Source organism: Rosa rugosa, chromosome 4 (assembly GCF_958449725.1).
Source record: "Rosa rugosa chromosome 4, drRosRugo1.1, whole genome shotgun sequence".
NCBI classification, from domain to species: domain Eukaryota; kingdom Viridiplantae; phylum Streptophyta; class Magnoliopsida; order Rosales; family Rosaceae; genus Rosa; species Rosa rugosa.
The window spans coordinates 28,077,552-28,091,439 of record NC_084823.1 but is presented as its reverse complement, the minus strand read 5'-3'; the positions used below and the strand labels follow the sequence as shown (position 1 = coordinate 28,091,439).

At 41.6% G+C, this 13,888-nt stretch overlaps 1 protein-coding gene across 1 annotated transcript; it reads right to left on the bottom strand.

The window, feature by feature from the left end:
* Nucleotides 1–773: 773 nt before the first annotated feature.
* On the bottom strand, nt 774–5,180 carry LOC133744595 (uncharacterized). Its single transcript, XM_062172677.1, has 4 exons — nt 4,129–5,180; nt 2,376–4,023; nt 1,095–2,135; nt 774–812 (listed from the first exon to the last, which is right to left on the bottom strand). The coding sequence occupies exons 1-4, from the start codon at nt 5,178–5,180 to the stop codon at nt 774–776; spliced, it is 3,780 nt and encodes a 1,259-aa protein (XP_062028661.1).
* Between the last annotated feature and the right edge of the window lie 8,708 nt (nt 5,181–13,888).

Sequence of the window (13,888 nt, the reverse complement as noted above, 5' to 3'; positions counted from 1 at the left end):
CCAAACTTAAGGTACTAAATATGAAAACACGGGGTGTGAATTTCACTCCTCTTTAATATTAGGTCCCGTTTGGATATAGGGATTTGTAGTTGAGGATTTGGATTTGAGTCTCTAAAATCCAAATCATCCCTTTTGGCTATCTTATTTAGTGGGTATTTGGATTTCTCCAAAACCAGCCCAGGGATTTCAGACAACAAACGTTGATGATTTCAAATAACTAGGGGGACCCTAGTTATTTGAAATCTTCAGGTCTTCAACTGGAGAAAAAAAAAAAAAAAAAAACAGATCGCAGCCTCTCTCGCTCTCTCTCTCTCTCTCTCTCTCTGCCTCTGTAGCTTCTTCTACATCGCCGATGAGTCTTGACTCTGGCAACGGTGGCTGAGCTCTTTGCCGCAGACTCTCTCTCTCTCTCTACGTTTCGGCTCAGCTCTGTAACTTCTTCTACATTGCCGACGAGTCCTTGACTCCGACGACGGTGGACGAGCTTCTGCCACCGACTTCATCCCGTTTAAGTTAAGTTGCATATTGGTGCAGATTGCTTTGATGGTCGACTTTGGCTAAGTTGGATGCTGTGATCTAATATTGCAAAATCTAAATCTTCACATATCCTTTTTCAATCCAAACAATAAAATTTCAAATACAAGTATTTCAATTCTACAGATTTCAAATGCATCAGATTTGAAATTCAAATCCAAATCCAAATCTTGTTTCCAAACAGGGCCTTAGGGTTTTTACACTAATTTAATTCATTTTCTTGGATGAAAACGTATTTGTTATGTGAAAATTGTTAATTCTCTTATGTGTTTCTTTGCCTGATCATCATAGATACATATATCAGGATCAAACCATGCCATAGGTATATATGTGACCAATCATATCATTGTATACCTAATTTGAGGTAAAAGTATTGCGGTATTTGTGTTTCGACAATACGGTATATATCCTATGTGGAGGTTTTGGTTGCATTCCAATTCTCTTTTGCTTTTAATGATTCCTAAGTGTTCCTTTAAAAAAAAAAAAAAAAAAAAGATTCCTGAGTGTTTTTTTTTTTTGAAGCAAAGGACGACGAACTTTATTGATGAATTAACGTGTACAAAGAGTTGAAAAAGTCCATCAAGTCCTGGAGGGACATGCCCACTCCATGAAACTTGTGCACCAGACAACAAGGCATACTTAGCCACCTTATGTGCTAGTTTATTCGATTCCCTATAAACATGAGAAAAGAATGATCCAGCTAGAGAAAATAATAAAGAAGAGATATCATCAATAATTCTGCCAAAATCTGAGGTATCCTCACCTTCAGCGCAAATAGCTTGCACAACTTGTAGACAATCAGCCTCAAACATGACTGGCCCCAGATCGTTATCCACTACTACCTTGCATGCCAACCGACAAGCCAAGGCCTCAACTACCACAGGAGAAGCAACATCAGTACAAGTCCCACATGCACCAGCCACCACCGTGCCAACAGAATCCCTGATTACAACACCCAAACCCCCAGACCGGGTGATCATGTCAAATGCCCCATCTATATTGGCCTTAAGCCAACCAGCTGAAGGAGGACACCAAGGCTTAACTTGGCACCCCAGTTTGACTTTTTCAGGAATCCTTGCAACCTTGAAAGAGTGAAATAAAGTAACAACTTGGAAGTAAACTTGATGTGCAGAGCAGAATTTACCATACCACAAATGTTGGTTGCGCTCCTTCCACACCCCCCATAATAACATCATTAGCAGAGAGAAAGAACTCGGAGATACTACAGTATAGCACAAAGCCAACCACTCCAATAAGGAACATGGCGGTAGTCCTAACACAGATCCAAGGTCTGGTGCTAGACCAACAACATCCCGCACAAAAATGCACTCCCTACTGACATGCGAAATGGTTTCCTCCTCCCTATTACAAAATAGACACCCCTCACCAACAGGCACTCTGCGTTCCCTAAGCTGACAAGTAGTAGGCAAAATAGATGCACAAACCTTCCAAACATGCACCTTAACCTTACCTGGCACAGACGCAGCCCATAAATGCTTCCAACTACTTGGGATCACCATAGAGGAGGAATGATCCGAAATAGCAGGGTGTAAAGAAGCAAAAGCCACCTTATAAGTGCTTTTAGTAGAAAAAAGACCTTTCTAGTCAAAATGCCAAACATATCTGTCAGGAACCCTATTAATACTAAGGGGGATAGAATAGATTAAAGTAGCATCATCAACATCAAAATTAGCAGCAATCAACTCTCTATTCCAGCCCCCATTCTAAATAAGCTCACTAACCATACAAAGATAAGAGGGAGCATACCTCACAGGCCTGAAAAAAGTGGGTCTCGGGATCCAAGGAGATTCCCAAATTTTGATAGATGTTTCATCACCTACCTGCCAACGGATCCCTCCTCTCAACACCGAACTAGCAGCAAAAATACCTCTCCAACAAGCAGAAGCATGATTTGGGGCTGGAGCCTCCAAAAAAGAAGAGCCAGGAAAGTATCTAGCCTTAAACAAACGACTGACTAAGGTGCCTGGATTTCGAAGTAACCTCCAACCCTGTTTAGCAAGTAGAGCTAGGTTATGGGCGTGCAGATCACGAAACCCCATACCACCCTCCTCTTTGGAACGACAAAGACGTTCCCAAGACATCCAATGAATTTTACGTTCATTGGACTTACTCCCCCACCAGAATCGAACACACATCTGATGTAAATCATCACAAAACTCCTTCGGAAGCAAAAAACAGCTCATAGCATAGGATGGCAAAGCATGTGCCACCACCCTTATAAGTAGGTCCTTACCAGCACTACTCAGTAGTTTTCCTTGCCAACCAGCTAACTTTTTACTCAAGTTCTCCTTGATATAAGCAAAAGGCTCAGTCCTATTCCTCCCCAAATAAGTAGGCAATCCCAAATACTTCTCATGCTTGGCTTCAATAGAGACACCCAAGAAACCTGTCATAGCACACTTGTCCACCTCTGGAACTCTCTTACTAAAAACAATACTGCTCTTAGAAAAATTAATCTGCTGACCAGAAGCTAACTCGTAGTCATGCAGAACATTCTGGATATGAAGACATTCATGCAAAGTAGCTTTTCCAAACAACAAACTATCATCCGCAAATAATAAGTGATGAATAGTAGGAGCACCCTCACAGACTTTAATGCCCTGCAACTCACCATTCCCGACTTTACGCTCAAGCAAAGCTGAAAAAACTTCCGTGCACAGAAGAAACAAGTAAGGTGATAAAGGATCACCTTGTCGAAGCCCCCTAGTAGGAGTCAAATGTCCCCTATGCTGATCGTTTATCAGAAAGGCATACTTCACAGTAGTCACACACTTCATAATCACTCCCAGCCACGACTCTGCAAAGCCCAAGCTCAGGAAAACAACTTCCAGAAAACTCCACTCCATGCGATCATAAGCCTTACTCATATCAAGCTTCAAAGAGAAGACCCCCTCAGTGCTAGAGTAACAATTATGAATAAAATGTGATACATCATTTGCCACAAGAGTATTATCTGTAATTAATCTCCCAGGGATAAAAGCACTCTGAAATGGAGAAATAATCTTTGATAAAATCTTCTTCAGCCTGTTAGCAATCACTTTTGAACAAATCTTATAAATCACATTACACAAAGCAATAGGCCGTAAATCAGTAACCGACACTGGATCTTTTTCTTTGGGAATCAAACAAATATGTGTAAAATTGATCTCACCAAGGATTTGCCTAGTATGCAGAAAATTTTGAACTGCTGACACAACATCCCCACCTACTACCTCCCAGTACTTCTGAAAAAACATAGGTGGCATACCATCAGGTCCTGGGGCTTTCGTCGGATACATTTGAAACAAAGCAGCCCTAATTTCCAAAGCAGAACAAGGAGCACACAAGTCGAAATTCATATCATCAGTCACCTTAGGCTGCAAAAGCCCAACAACATTTTGCATATGAGTAGAATTAATTAATATCATTAGATTTAAACATACTGGAGAAATAGTGCAACACCACATCCTCCATTCCTTGAGATGTATCCTGCCAGACACCATTATAATCAAATAAATCAGTCATCTGTTTTTAGCTCTGCGGTTTGAAGCTTTCCTGTGAAAAAACTTAGTGTTCCTGTCTCCATCACCTAACCAAGTCACTTTGGAGCGCTGCTTCCAGTATGCATCCTCTTCTGCCAATAAACCTTCCAACTTTGCATTAAGAGCAGAACATTCCTCCTGATTTGCAGCGGACAAAGGCAAAGAAAATAAAGCCTGAAGCCGATCACGCAATAACTCAATCTCTCTACGTCTCATACCAAAGGATTCTCGCTGCCATCGATTCAAAGAAAACCGGGTATGCATGATTTTCCTTGTAACCTGCTGCATAGGCAAACCATTCACCTCAGGCTCCCAACCTGCCTTAACCACATTCCGGCAACCCTCATGAAAGGTCCAAAAACTCTCAAAGCGAAAGCGGTGTCTCCGCCTCCCCATAGTAGGCGGAATTCCAGCAAACGCACCCACCAAGATGGGGACATGATCACCATGGACTGGAGACAGATGTAAAACTCGTGCCGCCGGAAAAATGTCTGACCAGGTGACGGATGCAACTGCTCGGTCCAGCCTACTCCTCATCCCTGGCCCACGCCATGTGAATGGCGAGCCATGAAAGCCCAAATCAAAGAGGTCACACTGAGACAATGCATCCCTAAAAGGCTGCATTTGCCTTTCTCGACGCACCACGCCGCCTTCCTTCTCATAAGCATGCAACAACTCATTCATATCTCCGACAACCACCCAAGGCAGCGCCGACTCGGCCCACAGAGATCGTAGCAGCGCCCAATTTAAATGGCGGTCCGCCGTCGCTGGATTACCGTACAAACCTGTTAGCCTCCATACCACACCAGACCCATCAGTCTCTCTGACCTCCACATCAACATGGCTCCTTGATTTTGACCGGAAGCGAACATCTAAACCATCAGCCCAGAAGAGAACAACTCCACCGGACTGACCCTCACTGAAAACAGCCTCACAATTCAAGTACCCAATTTGCAGACGTAAGGAATTCATGTATTCCCAATCATCAATCTTGGTCTCTGACAGGAAGATAAAAGAAGGCTTCCTCTGTTGAATCAAAAGCTTCAACGCCTGTACTGCCACCGGGTTATTCAAACCACGACAATTCCACGCCAAAATCTCCATACCTAGGGCTGGGGATTCTAACCGTGTCGTGCTCAACGAGTAAGAAGAGCCTGATTTTCGCTGCAGCGCAACGAGATATGTTGGAAGCCGACCACCGTGAAGCAGCGACTCCAAAGAGCAGCATCCGACAGCCTTGACAGCAGCGGCGCCAAGTGTTGCTATCTGCGTCGAGATAGCCTTGTGCAACGACGACAGACGTCGCCCTTGGAGAAGAGTCGGGACCGACGTCCTCGGAAGTACAGCAGCAACCGTCGACCGGTGCTGCACTGCCTGCAGTTGAAGCCTGCGTTAGGGTTTTCTGGAAAAAATTCCTGAGTGTTAAATCTAAGTAAATACCATGCTAGGTTGCATTCTAGGGAATAGGTTATGACCCTCATACCAAGTGATTAACATATAAGCTAATAGAGAATCAATATGAAAGTGCACCCTCATACCAAAGACTTTACATGAGTGTAGGCATCAATATGAATTAAATCTATTAGTTTGATCCATAGTATTAGCTTATTCGTTTTCTTAAAAGTTATTTCACTAACCAAATGATCTTCAAAAAATAAAAAAAATCTATGTCAGTAGTTTAACTAAGGTGTCTAGTGTCTTTGTGTAAAAATTAGTGGCATTTAGAATTATGGTCGTATGTCAGTTTAGATCTTTTTGACTGGATAGTTTAAGTTTTATTTTGTTTTGAGCCGTACATTACCTTTTAAATTTCAAACTTCTGCGAAACGATCCCTAATTATCAATACTATGTTCCACTAATCATCACCATAGTAGGGTTAAAGTGTAGTTTTTGCATCTAGTTTTAGGTGTATAACCTATTAAATGTGCAGTTATCGAGGATTGTTTTATTTGATTGCTTTTCTACTTTTATTTTGCGTAGGTAGTAGTTTTCATTCATTTACTAACTTTTGTGTTTGTTTTGCATTGTAGGTACCATTATGTACAAGGGATTGACTACTTCCTTTGAATTCTAAAATTGAATACACTGCCAAAGCAAATCGAAAACAAGCAAAGCAAGTTTAATTGTGGATAGTACAATGGTGAATTCTCACAAGAGAAAGAATTCACATATGAGCTCGCATGTGATCTCGAATCCACCCTCAGATGAGGAGGAAGAAGAAGAAGAGGAGCAGGAAGAGCAAAAACCTATTATTTATATGGCTAAGACAGCAAAACCGCGAAAGCATCATTTGTACATACAAACTTTGCTTCACCATCATGAATTTCGTACACACTGACAAGATCTTTTACTAATACACCATGATTGCTTAATACATTGCCCGTGTTCAGAGGACTACCATCTAAGGACCTAATATACACATAAGGGAGATTTTTGACATATGTAACACACGAATCATCACTATTCCTTTTTCATTGAAAGAAGAGGATAAAAGGTGGTTATATTCTTTGCCTATACATACTATCACGACTAGGGAGCAATTGGCCACCAAATCTCGAAGTAATTCTCATTATTTGTTAATAATTAAGCTAATAAAAATTTTAAGCTTGTTCAAGTAAAACCTAATTTGTGTTTAGCCCAAACTCTAGGTTACTTGACCTAGTGGTAATATGGTTAAATTAGAAGGATCTAGATTCCTATTCAATGTAAGATTACTTTCCTTGTATGATTGAGATTCTATGTATTGTAATCCTCTATATAAAGAGGGCCCCTATTATCAATGAGAAGACACAGCGAATTTCTCTCAATTTCAGTTTCTCTACAACACGTTATCAGCACGAAGCCCTAACCCTGAAACAAATAGCCAAACCCTGATTCAAGAAGCTAAAAACCTTGAATCCAAATACAAAACGTTGAAGCCTTTTCTGCTTCCACCTCACACCTTGAAGAACTCGATCCCAGGAGTCTAGAACCGGCGGCGCCACCCCAAGAACCGGCCGAAAATCTACCGAACCGGCCACCGGAAGCTCCATACAACCCGCATCACATATGCCACCGGTTCACCATCTTCCGGACATCCAATTCCCACCAAATTTTGATAGCAGAAGCCTCTTGATATGAAGTTTCAAGAACCGAAAGAAAAACAATGAAAACCGGTCTAAAACTCACTGAACCGGCCGACTGAATCATCTGGCAGAAAACCGGCAGAAGAAGAAAAGAAGAAAAGAAGAAAAGAAGAAGAAAGAGAGAAGAAAAGAAGGCCCAGCCAAGAAGAAGAAAGAAGGCCCAGAAGCCCACTGACCCAAGCCCAGAAGCCCACTGACCCAAGCCCAGAAGCCGCTGACGTCAGCCCTAGGACCCTCTGCCACGTCAGCACTGGACCACTGCCATGTCAGCTCGGTCAGCCCCTGGTCAATGACCGCCGGCCACTTTTCCGGCTACTTTCCGGCCACTTTTCCGAGCACTTTTTCCGGCGTCTTTTTCCTGCCAAATTTTCCGGCGACCTATTTCAAGGTATTTTTTACTAAACGTTCCCGGCTTTTAGAGTTTTTAAATTCAATTTCTCTTCTTTTTCGGGGACTTGCGACCTCCCTTCTTCTACCCCCCCTTTCTTCATTATAGGGGAGACCAAATTAAGCCGACTTTCCGGCCACTTTTCCGAGCACTTTTTCCGGCGTCTTTTTCCTGCCAAATTTTCCGGCGACCTATTTCAAGGTATTTTTTACTAAACGTTCCCGGCTTTTAGAGTTTTTAAATTCAATTTCTCTTCTTTTTCGGGGACTTGCGACCTCCCTTCTTCTACCCCCCCTTTCTTCATTATAGGGGAGACCAAATTAAGCCGAACTGTGGGGATTCGTGCTCACTCCAAGCTTAGAGCTTGTTGAGATCTCCAAACTTAGAGTTTGTAGAGAATTTATGATCGACCACTTACGTCATTGTTTCGATCTAATCCAATATCTCTTGGAATCGAATTTCTTGGAAGCGACTACGCTCGGAAATTCCTAATTTCTTGGAAGCGATTACGCTCAGAAATTTCATATGTTTTCGTGGTAGCCTATTTCGCTCCGAAACTAACCCTAATTTCTTGTTCTCTTTCAGGATGAGTAACCTGAACAAATTGGACTTTGCTCTATTGGGAACAACTGGCTCTGGATATCACAGGTGGGTTCGTGATATCCGCCAGCATCTCAAGGCTGATGGAATCCTGGATATGATTCTCAAGCCTAGCCAGGACGTGCTAACTGTTGAGCAAGCTCAAGCTTTGGAAGCAAATAGAGCAGCCTTAGAGGTAAATAAGGCGAAAGCCATCATCCTAATGACTCGTCATATGGATGATTCGCTCCAGTACGATTGTATGAATGAAGAAGACCCCAGAAGGCTGTGGGTCTCACTCGAAGAAAGATTTGGCAACGTCCGTGACTCCTTGCTTCCTGACCTAGAAGTGAGATGGCATAGCCTCCGCTTCTGTGATTTCAAGTCAGTTCTTGACTATAACTCGGAAGCACTTCGCATTAAATCCTTAATGGAATTCTGTGGTAAAGGGATCACAGATGTGATGTTGATTGAGAAGACTCTCTCTACCTTCCTCGTCTCTGCATTGATGATTGCTAGGAACTATCGAATCGATGTTAATGCAAGACGGATCACAAGGTTTCATGAGCTCATTAGAGCTATGAATGTCGCTGAAAAGCATGACAATATCCTTGTGAAGAACTATAATTCGAGATCCGTGGAAACAGAGCATATTCCGGAATCCAATTATAGTCGCACCTCTAAGAGAGGGCGCCAAGAGCGAAACCCTAATCTTAGGGATAATTCTGGACATTCTGGTCCATATAATCGCTCTACTTGGGAAGGTAACCGCCAAAATAGGCGAACACGGAACCGAAGAGGTAAACGTGGAAAGAGAGAGGGAGGCAACGCCTCTGGCCATGTTGGTGGCTCCACCAACAGTAAGAGCCATCTAAATGACGCTTTCAAAGCGCCTCAATCAATGGAGTTCGAGCAAAGAGATGTATGTTCTCGATGTGGAGTGTCTGATCATTGGGCACACATTTGTAGAGCTCGTGAAGAACTTGTCACCGCCTACAAAGCATATTGTGAAGCAAGAGAAGCTCACTATGTGGAACAAGAAGATCAAGAAGATGATCTAGAGTGAAGGGTTGAAGACTACAAATCTGGCTGGGATCAATAGATCGCCAATTCTGTTTAAGTCTTTATTTTTCTAAGAGATGTAATAGGCAATTGTCATATACTTTGTAGTAAATGCCAATGGTTTAGTCTTTCTTCAAAGTAGGCTCACCCAAAGTAAGTGTGATGTCTAGGAAGGTTATGAGATTAGTGGTACTTAAGTGAGCCTTGCTCTACCGACATCTCTCTACTCACCTAGTCACATTTATTTTGGAATTACCGAAAGAAGTTAGACGACTACCATTGTTTTGCATTAGCTAGCATTTGGATTAGATTCTCCTAATGGTTAAGAGACAATGATGTACTCTGTTGGCTTATGAATAAAATTTCGAGTTCTTTCCATTATGACTCCATTTTGATTCTGAGCATATGACTTTGTGACTACGATGGTTGGGCCATCAGTATTAATTCAAGGACATGGAATAGCCCAAGTTCCACTTGCCAAATGGCACCTTGATTAATTACAGCTGTCACAGAAACTCTCTACGCTCATAGGGAAAATCGTACCCTATGAATAGCCAACGAATTCCATGCGAAAATGCATGTAGAGAACGGAAATGAGTTCCTTTGCAATACCTTTAATGATTGCGAACAAAGGCGCATCTTAGAGAAGTTTATGTGTCTCTCTAGTGGACTCTATGTCACTATTCGAGCTATTAATCCAATAAAAGTTATGAGAGAAGATCTCTTGGATTTAGACACATATTGGCTTTGTCACGACAGGATAGATCATCCTAGTCATGATATGATGATCCGTCTACAAAAGACTTCACACAGACATCTTTTCTCTCGAGCGAAATGAAGCATGAATCAAAAGTTGATTCCTAGACTAAGTGTGACCAACGCTGCTGCCTAGGGCACCGCCTCCGTCCACCATCAGCCTAGGGCTGGCGTAGTCCCTATCCATGACGCCATGGCGTCCATCATGGTGATGGCGCCCCAGGTGATGCTGTAATCACCAACTTGCTTCAAAATAGCGTTTCAGACACTCAGGCCTAACCAAAAATTCTCATTGGTTGCTTCTAAAGCCTCTCGCTCATTTTACAAAGCCCGTTCCTTAGAGAAATTAGAACTGAGACCGTCCTATGCAAAGGATATGAAAATACTCGTTATGTTCTTACATAGAATCCATGGGGATTCTCTGGACTAATTCAACCAACTTGCGGACGTTTAAATATCTCATGATATTGGTTGATACGCAAACACGCTGGTCACGTGTTGTGCCATTGTCCACCTGTAAATGCTGCTTATGCTACACTTCTAGCACATATCATATGACAACGGGCTCACTCCCCGAATCATCCTATTTAGTCAATTGGATTTGACTATGCTAGAGAGTTTTACATCGAAGACCTTTGATGGTTATTGCATTTGGGACTGATGTTGGACATCATATTCCCATGTACACACCCAATTGGTCTCGTAGAAACGACTACGATGGTAGTCCGGACATTGGTAATGCGCACCAATCTCCTTATATCCGCTTGGGGTAATGCAATATCGTATGCAGTTATGCTAATTCGTCTACGACCCACCGCCACTCAATCTACCTCTGCGTTACAGCTAGTGACTGGGTACAAGTATCGCACTTACGCATATTTGAGTGTGCTATTTATGTGCCAATTGCGCCGCCACAGCGCTCTATGATGGGTCCTCACAGACGAATGGGCAACTACGTTGGATTTGAAATCTAGTTAGAATATTTAGTTAGAATATTTCAAAATACCAGCTATATTTGAAATCTCCATTGGAGTGATTGGACCTTTAATTGCAGATGACAATAGTCATTAACTCTCTTTGATTGTGATTGACACAAATATTTCATCAGTTTACTTCATTTGTTCAAAGTCTGCAATTATATTGGTTCATTCCTTATTTGATACAAAAATTTTCAAATTATTATTTCTTTTTTTGGTCAAATACTTAAAAATGATTTTTTTTAAGTACTCATTATATGCTTGACTCTTTACCTATGTTTTCAACCAATTATACTACTAACTACTACGTATATGTTTTTATTTTTGTTGCAATTATTTATATATTGTAATCTTAGTTATCCTTATGCAAATCTCAATGTGAGATCATTTAGTTTAATTATTCTAAACTAAAACCCCATGGAAGCGCAAAAAAGTTTGGAAAAAGAATGAGAGTCGAGAGCTTTCTCTCTCGAAAACCTAGTGCAGCCTCCTTTGAGCTGCCTGCAGGGAGGCCCCCTTCACCTCTATCAGATCTCTCCGATTATCGGTTTGAGGCATCGTGGGCTCATTGGTTGGCAGTGCTATGTCTCAAGTTAGGGTTGCGACCATGGCATGGTAGATTTGGATTCGAGATCGGGCAGCGCCTACCTTCTTACAGTGATTGGAGGATCTTCGATGGCGGTACTGGGCAGCTTGCGGCGGTGCAAAGCGCTGTTTTGGCCTCGTTTTGGTGGATGGGATTGCTGGCGGCGCCAGTGATATGGCCAGCGTTGGTATCAACACCAAAGTCGATGGCTTGGCTGATCGGATTCTTAATCCAGGGAGGCTTCTGCCGTGCTCTCGGGTACGGTGGCTACGTTGGGTGGAGACGAAGCTGGGGGCGGCTGAAGGATGACGACCATATCTGGGTGCCCGGCGGTGGGTGCCCAAATCAGATTTGGTCTTCAGGAGGTTGGGCTGGTGTGGGGTCTACTTCACTACTCTGTTGGGCCAGATATCTCTATGGGCTTGGATTTGGGACCCTGGAGATTTTGTGCATGATGTTTGGTTCGATTACACTTTTTAGTGTTTCTCGATCTAGTATCTTGGTACCTAGCATTTGATTCCAATCTATTGCTATTTAAGTTTAGTTTCTCTGATTGTACACCAAATGAGGTCTTAGGCAATTAGGGTTACTCTAGTAAGGATTTAGGTAGTTGTTTGGATTTGTCTCCTGATGGCTAGGTCAAAAGTTGTGCTTATTTGTCAACAGTGAGGGTTACCTGTCATGTGTTTGGTAGCTTAGACCATCTAGTACTTTTGGTATGAGACAACATATGATGGACGTGTCTTCTGGCCATAGATAAATTAATGAAATTATCCCTTTCTCTAAAAAAAATACCCCATGGAAGCGCAGACGCTATCTCAACCCTAACTTTTTGAAGTATGGCTTTCAATGCTGCTGGAATGCAGTGACTCCTTGGCGATTAAGGTTGTCCCTTCCAAGCTCACGTGTCAGGTCAAATAGCAATTTCAATTGCTTCTCAGCTGCATCGAATTGCTTTCATTGTCAAGTTTCACAGGTGCTCCTCTCACTCCATGACGGTTCGGGGTTTGCATCTCTAATTGGTGGGCTACTTATGGGTAGGGATGAGCCTCACTCTTGTTGCCGTTGACAATTTGGTTCGGACCAAATATGGTGATCGGTGGATTCAAGTGAATAACAATTCTACTACTGGCTTCGATGGTGGCGGTGGTATGCAATGGCAGCGACTCAAAGATTTTTCGGCTATTAAGATTGAGAATGTTGATTTTTCGTATCTAAAACCTACAAAATGTTTATACATTAACATAATTAAAGTCTTGTAGGAGCTATTTATATTCAAATACAGAGTAATTAAGCAACAATTTATAAAAATGCACGAATGCACTCATATTCGTAAGAGTCCAGTAGATACATATAGTAGAAATAAAGTCACACATGCCATTTATTGTAGGACATAAGACAATCTGCCACCGTACCCTATAAAGACATATATAGCCTATTACCCTCTCCCACCACAATTCCCCAAATTTTTTTTTGCCGTATGGTCCATAGTCCAAGCCATATATGGCTTTCAATCAGGTAAGCCATCTGCATTTAATATTTTATTGTTTATTTCTTTTATTCCTCTTTTACCCCTCTTCATTCAACTTACAGAACTTTCATTCCATTTGTGTCCTTTTTCGGTTTTAATTACAATTTTCTTTTCTCGTGAAATTTTATTTCTATAAATTTGTCAATAATAAAAATTATACCATTGCGAAGTTCACATTTAGATCTTTCATTTGAGCCTAATATTGAATATATTTGGGATAAATTATTTTAATACATAATAATGAATTATGTTTTTATAAGAGATAATATATTATAAAATTTTGAAAATTACAATATGAAATAATGGCCTCTTCAAAACCTTCTCAAAGACTAGCTCTAAGCTCGGAAAAAGTACCACACACACTTACATAAAACAAAATAACAAAATGATAACATAAATATAAATAAAACTATTAATCACCACAGTTAGTATTCCGGCAGACTATCATTACTTCCTCCATGTTCTGGCATTCCTCCATATCCACCATGTGTATTGGATCCACTACTACCACCGAATTGCTGCACTCCAGCATGTGTACCATGTCAGTTCCATATATGATCAATCAATGCATTACGAAGTGCAATATGAGCCGACTTGTCTTTAATTTTCCTATGTCGAGCAAGGAACTCCTCGAACTGTGTAGTTTCATTAGTTACCAACTCAACAGATAATGCAGGGGCTGGGAAGTCATTTATTGGAGCACTTAGATCACGCTCATCTTCGATTATCATGTTATGCATTATGATGCATGTAGTCATTATATCATGTAAAACACATTTATTCCAAAAACGTGTTGGTCCCTTGACA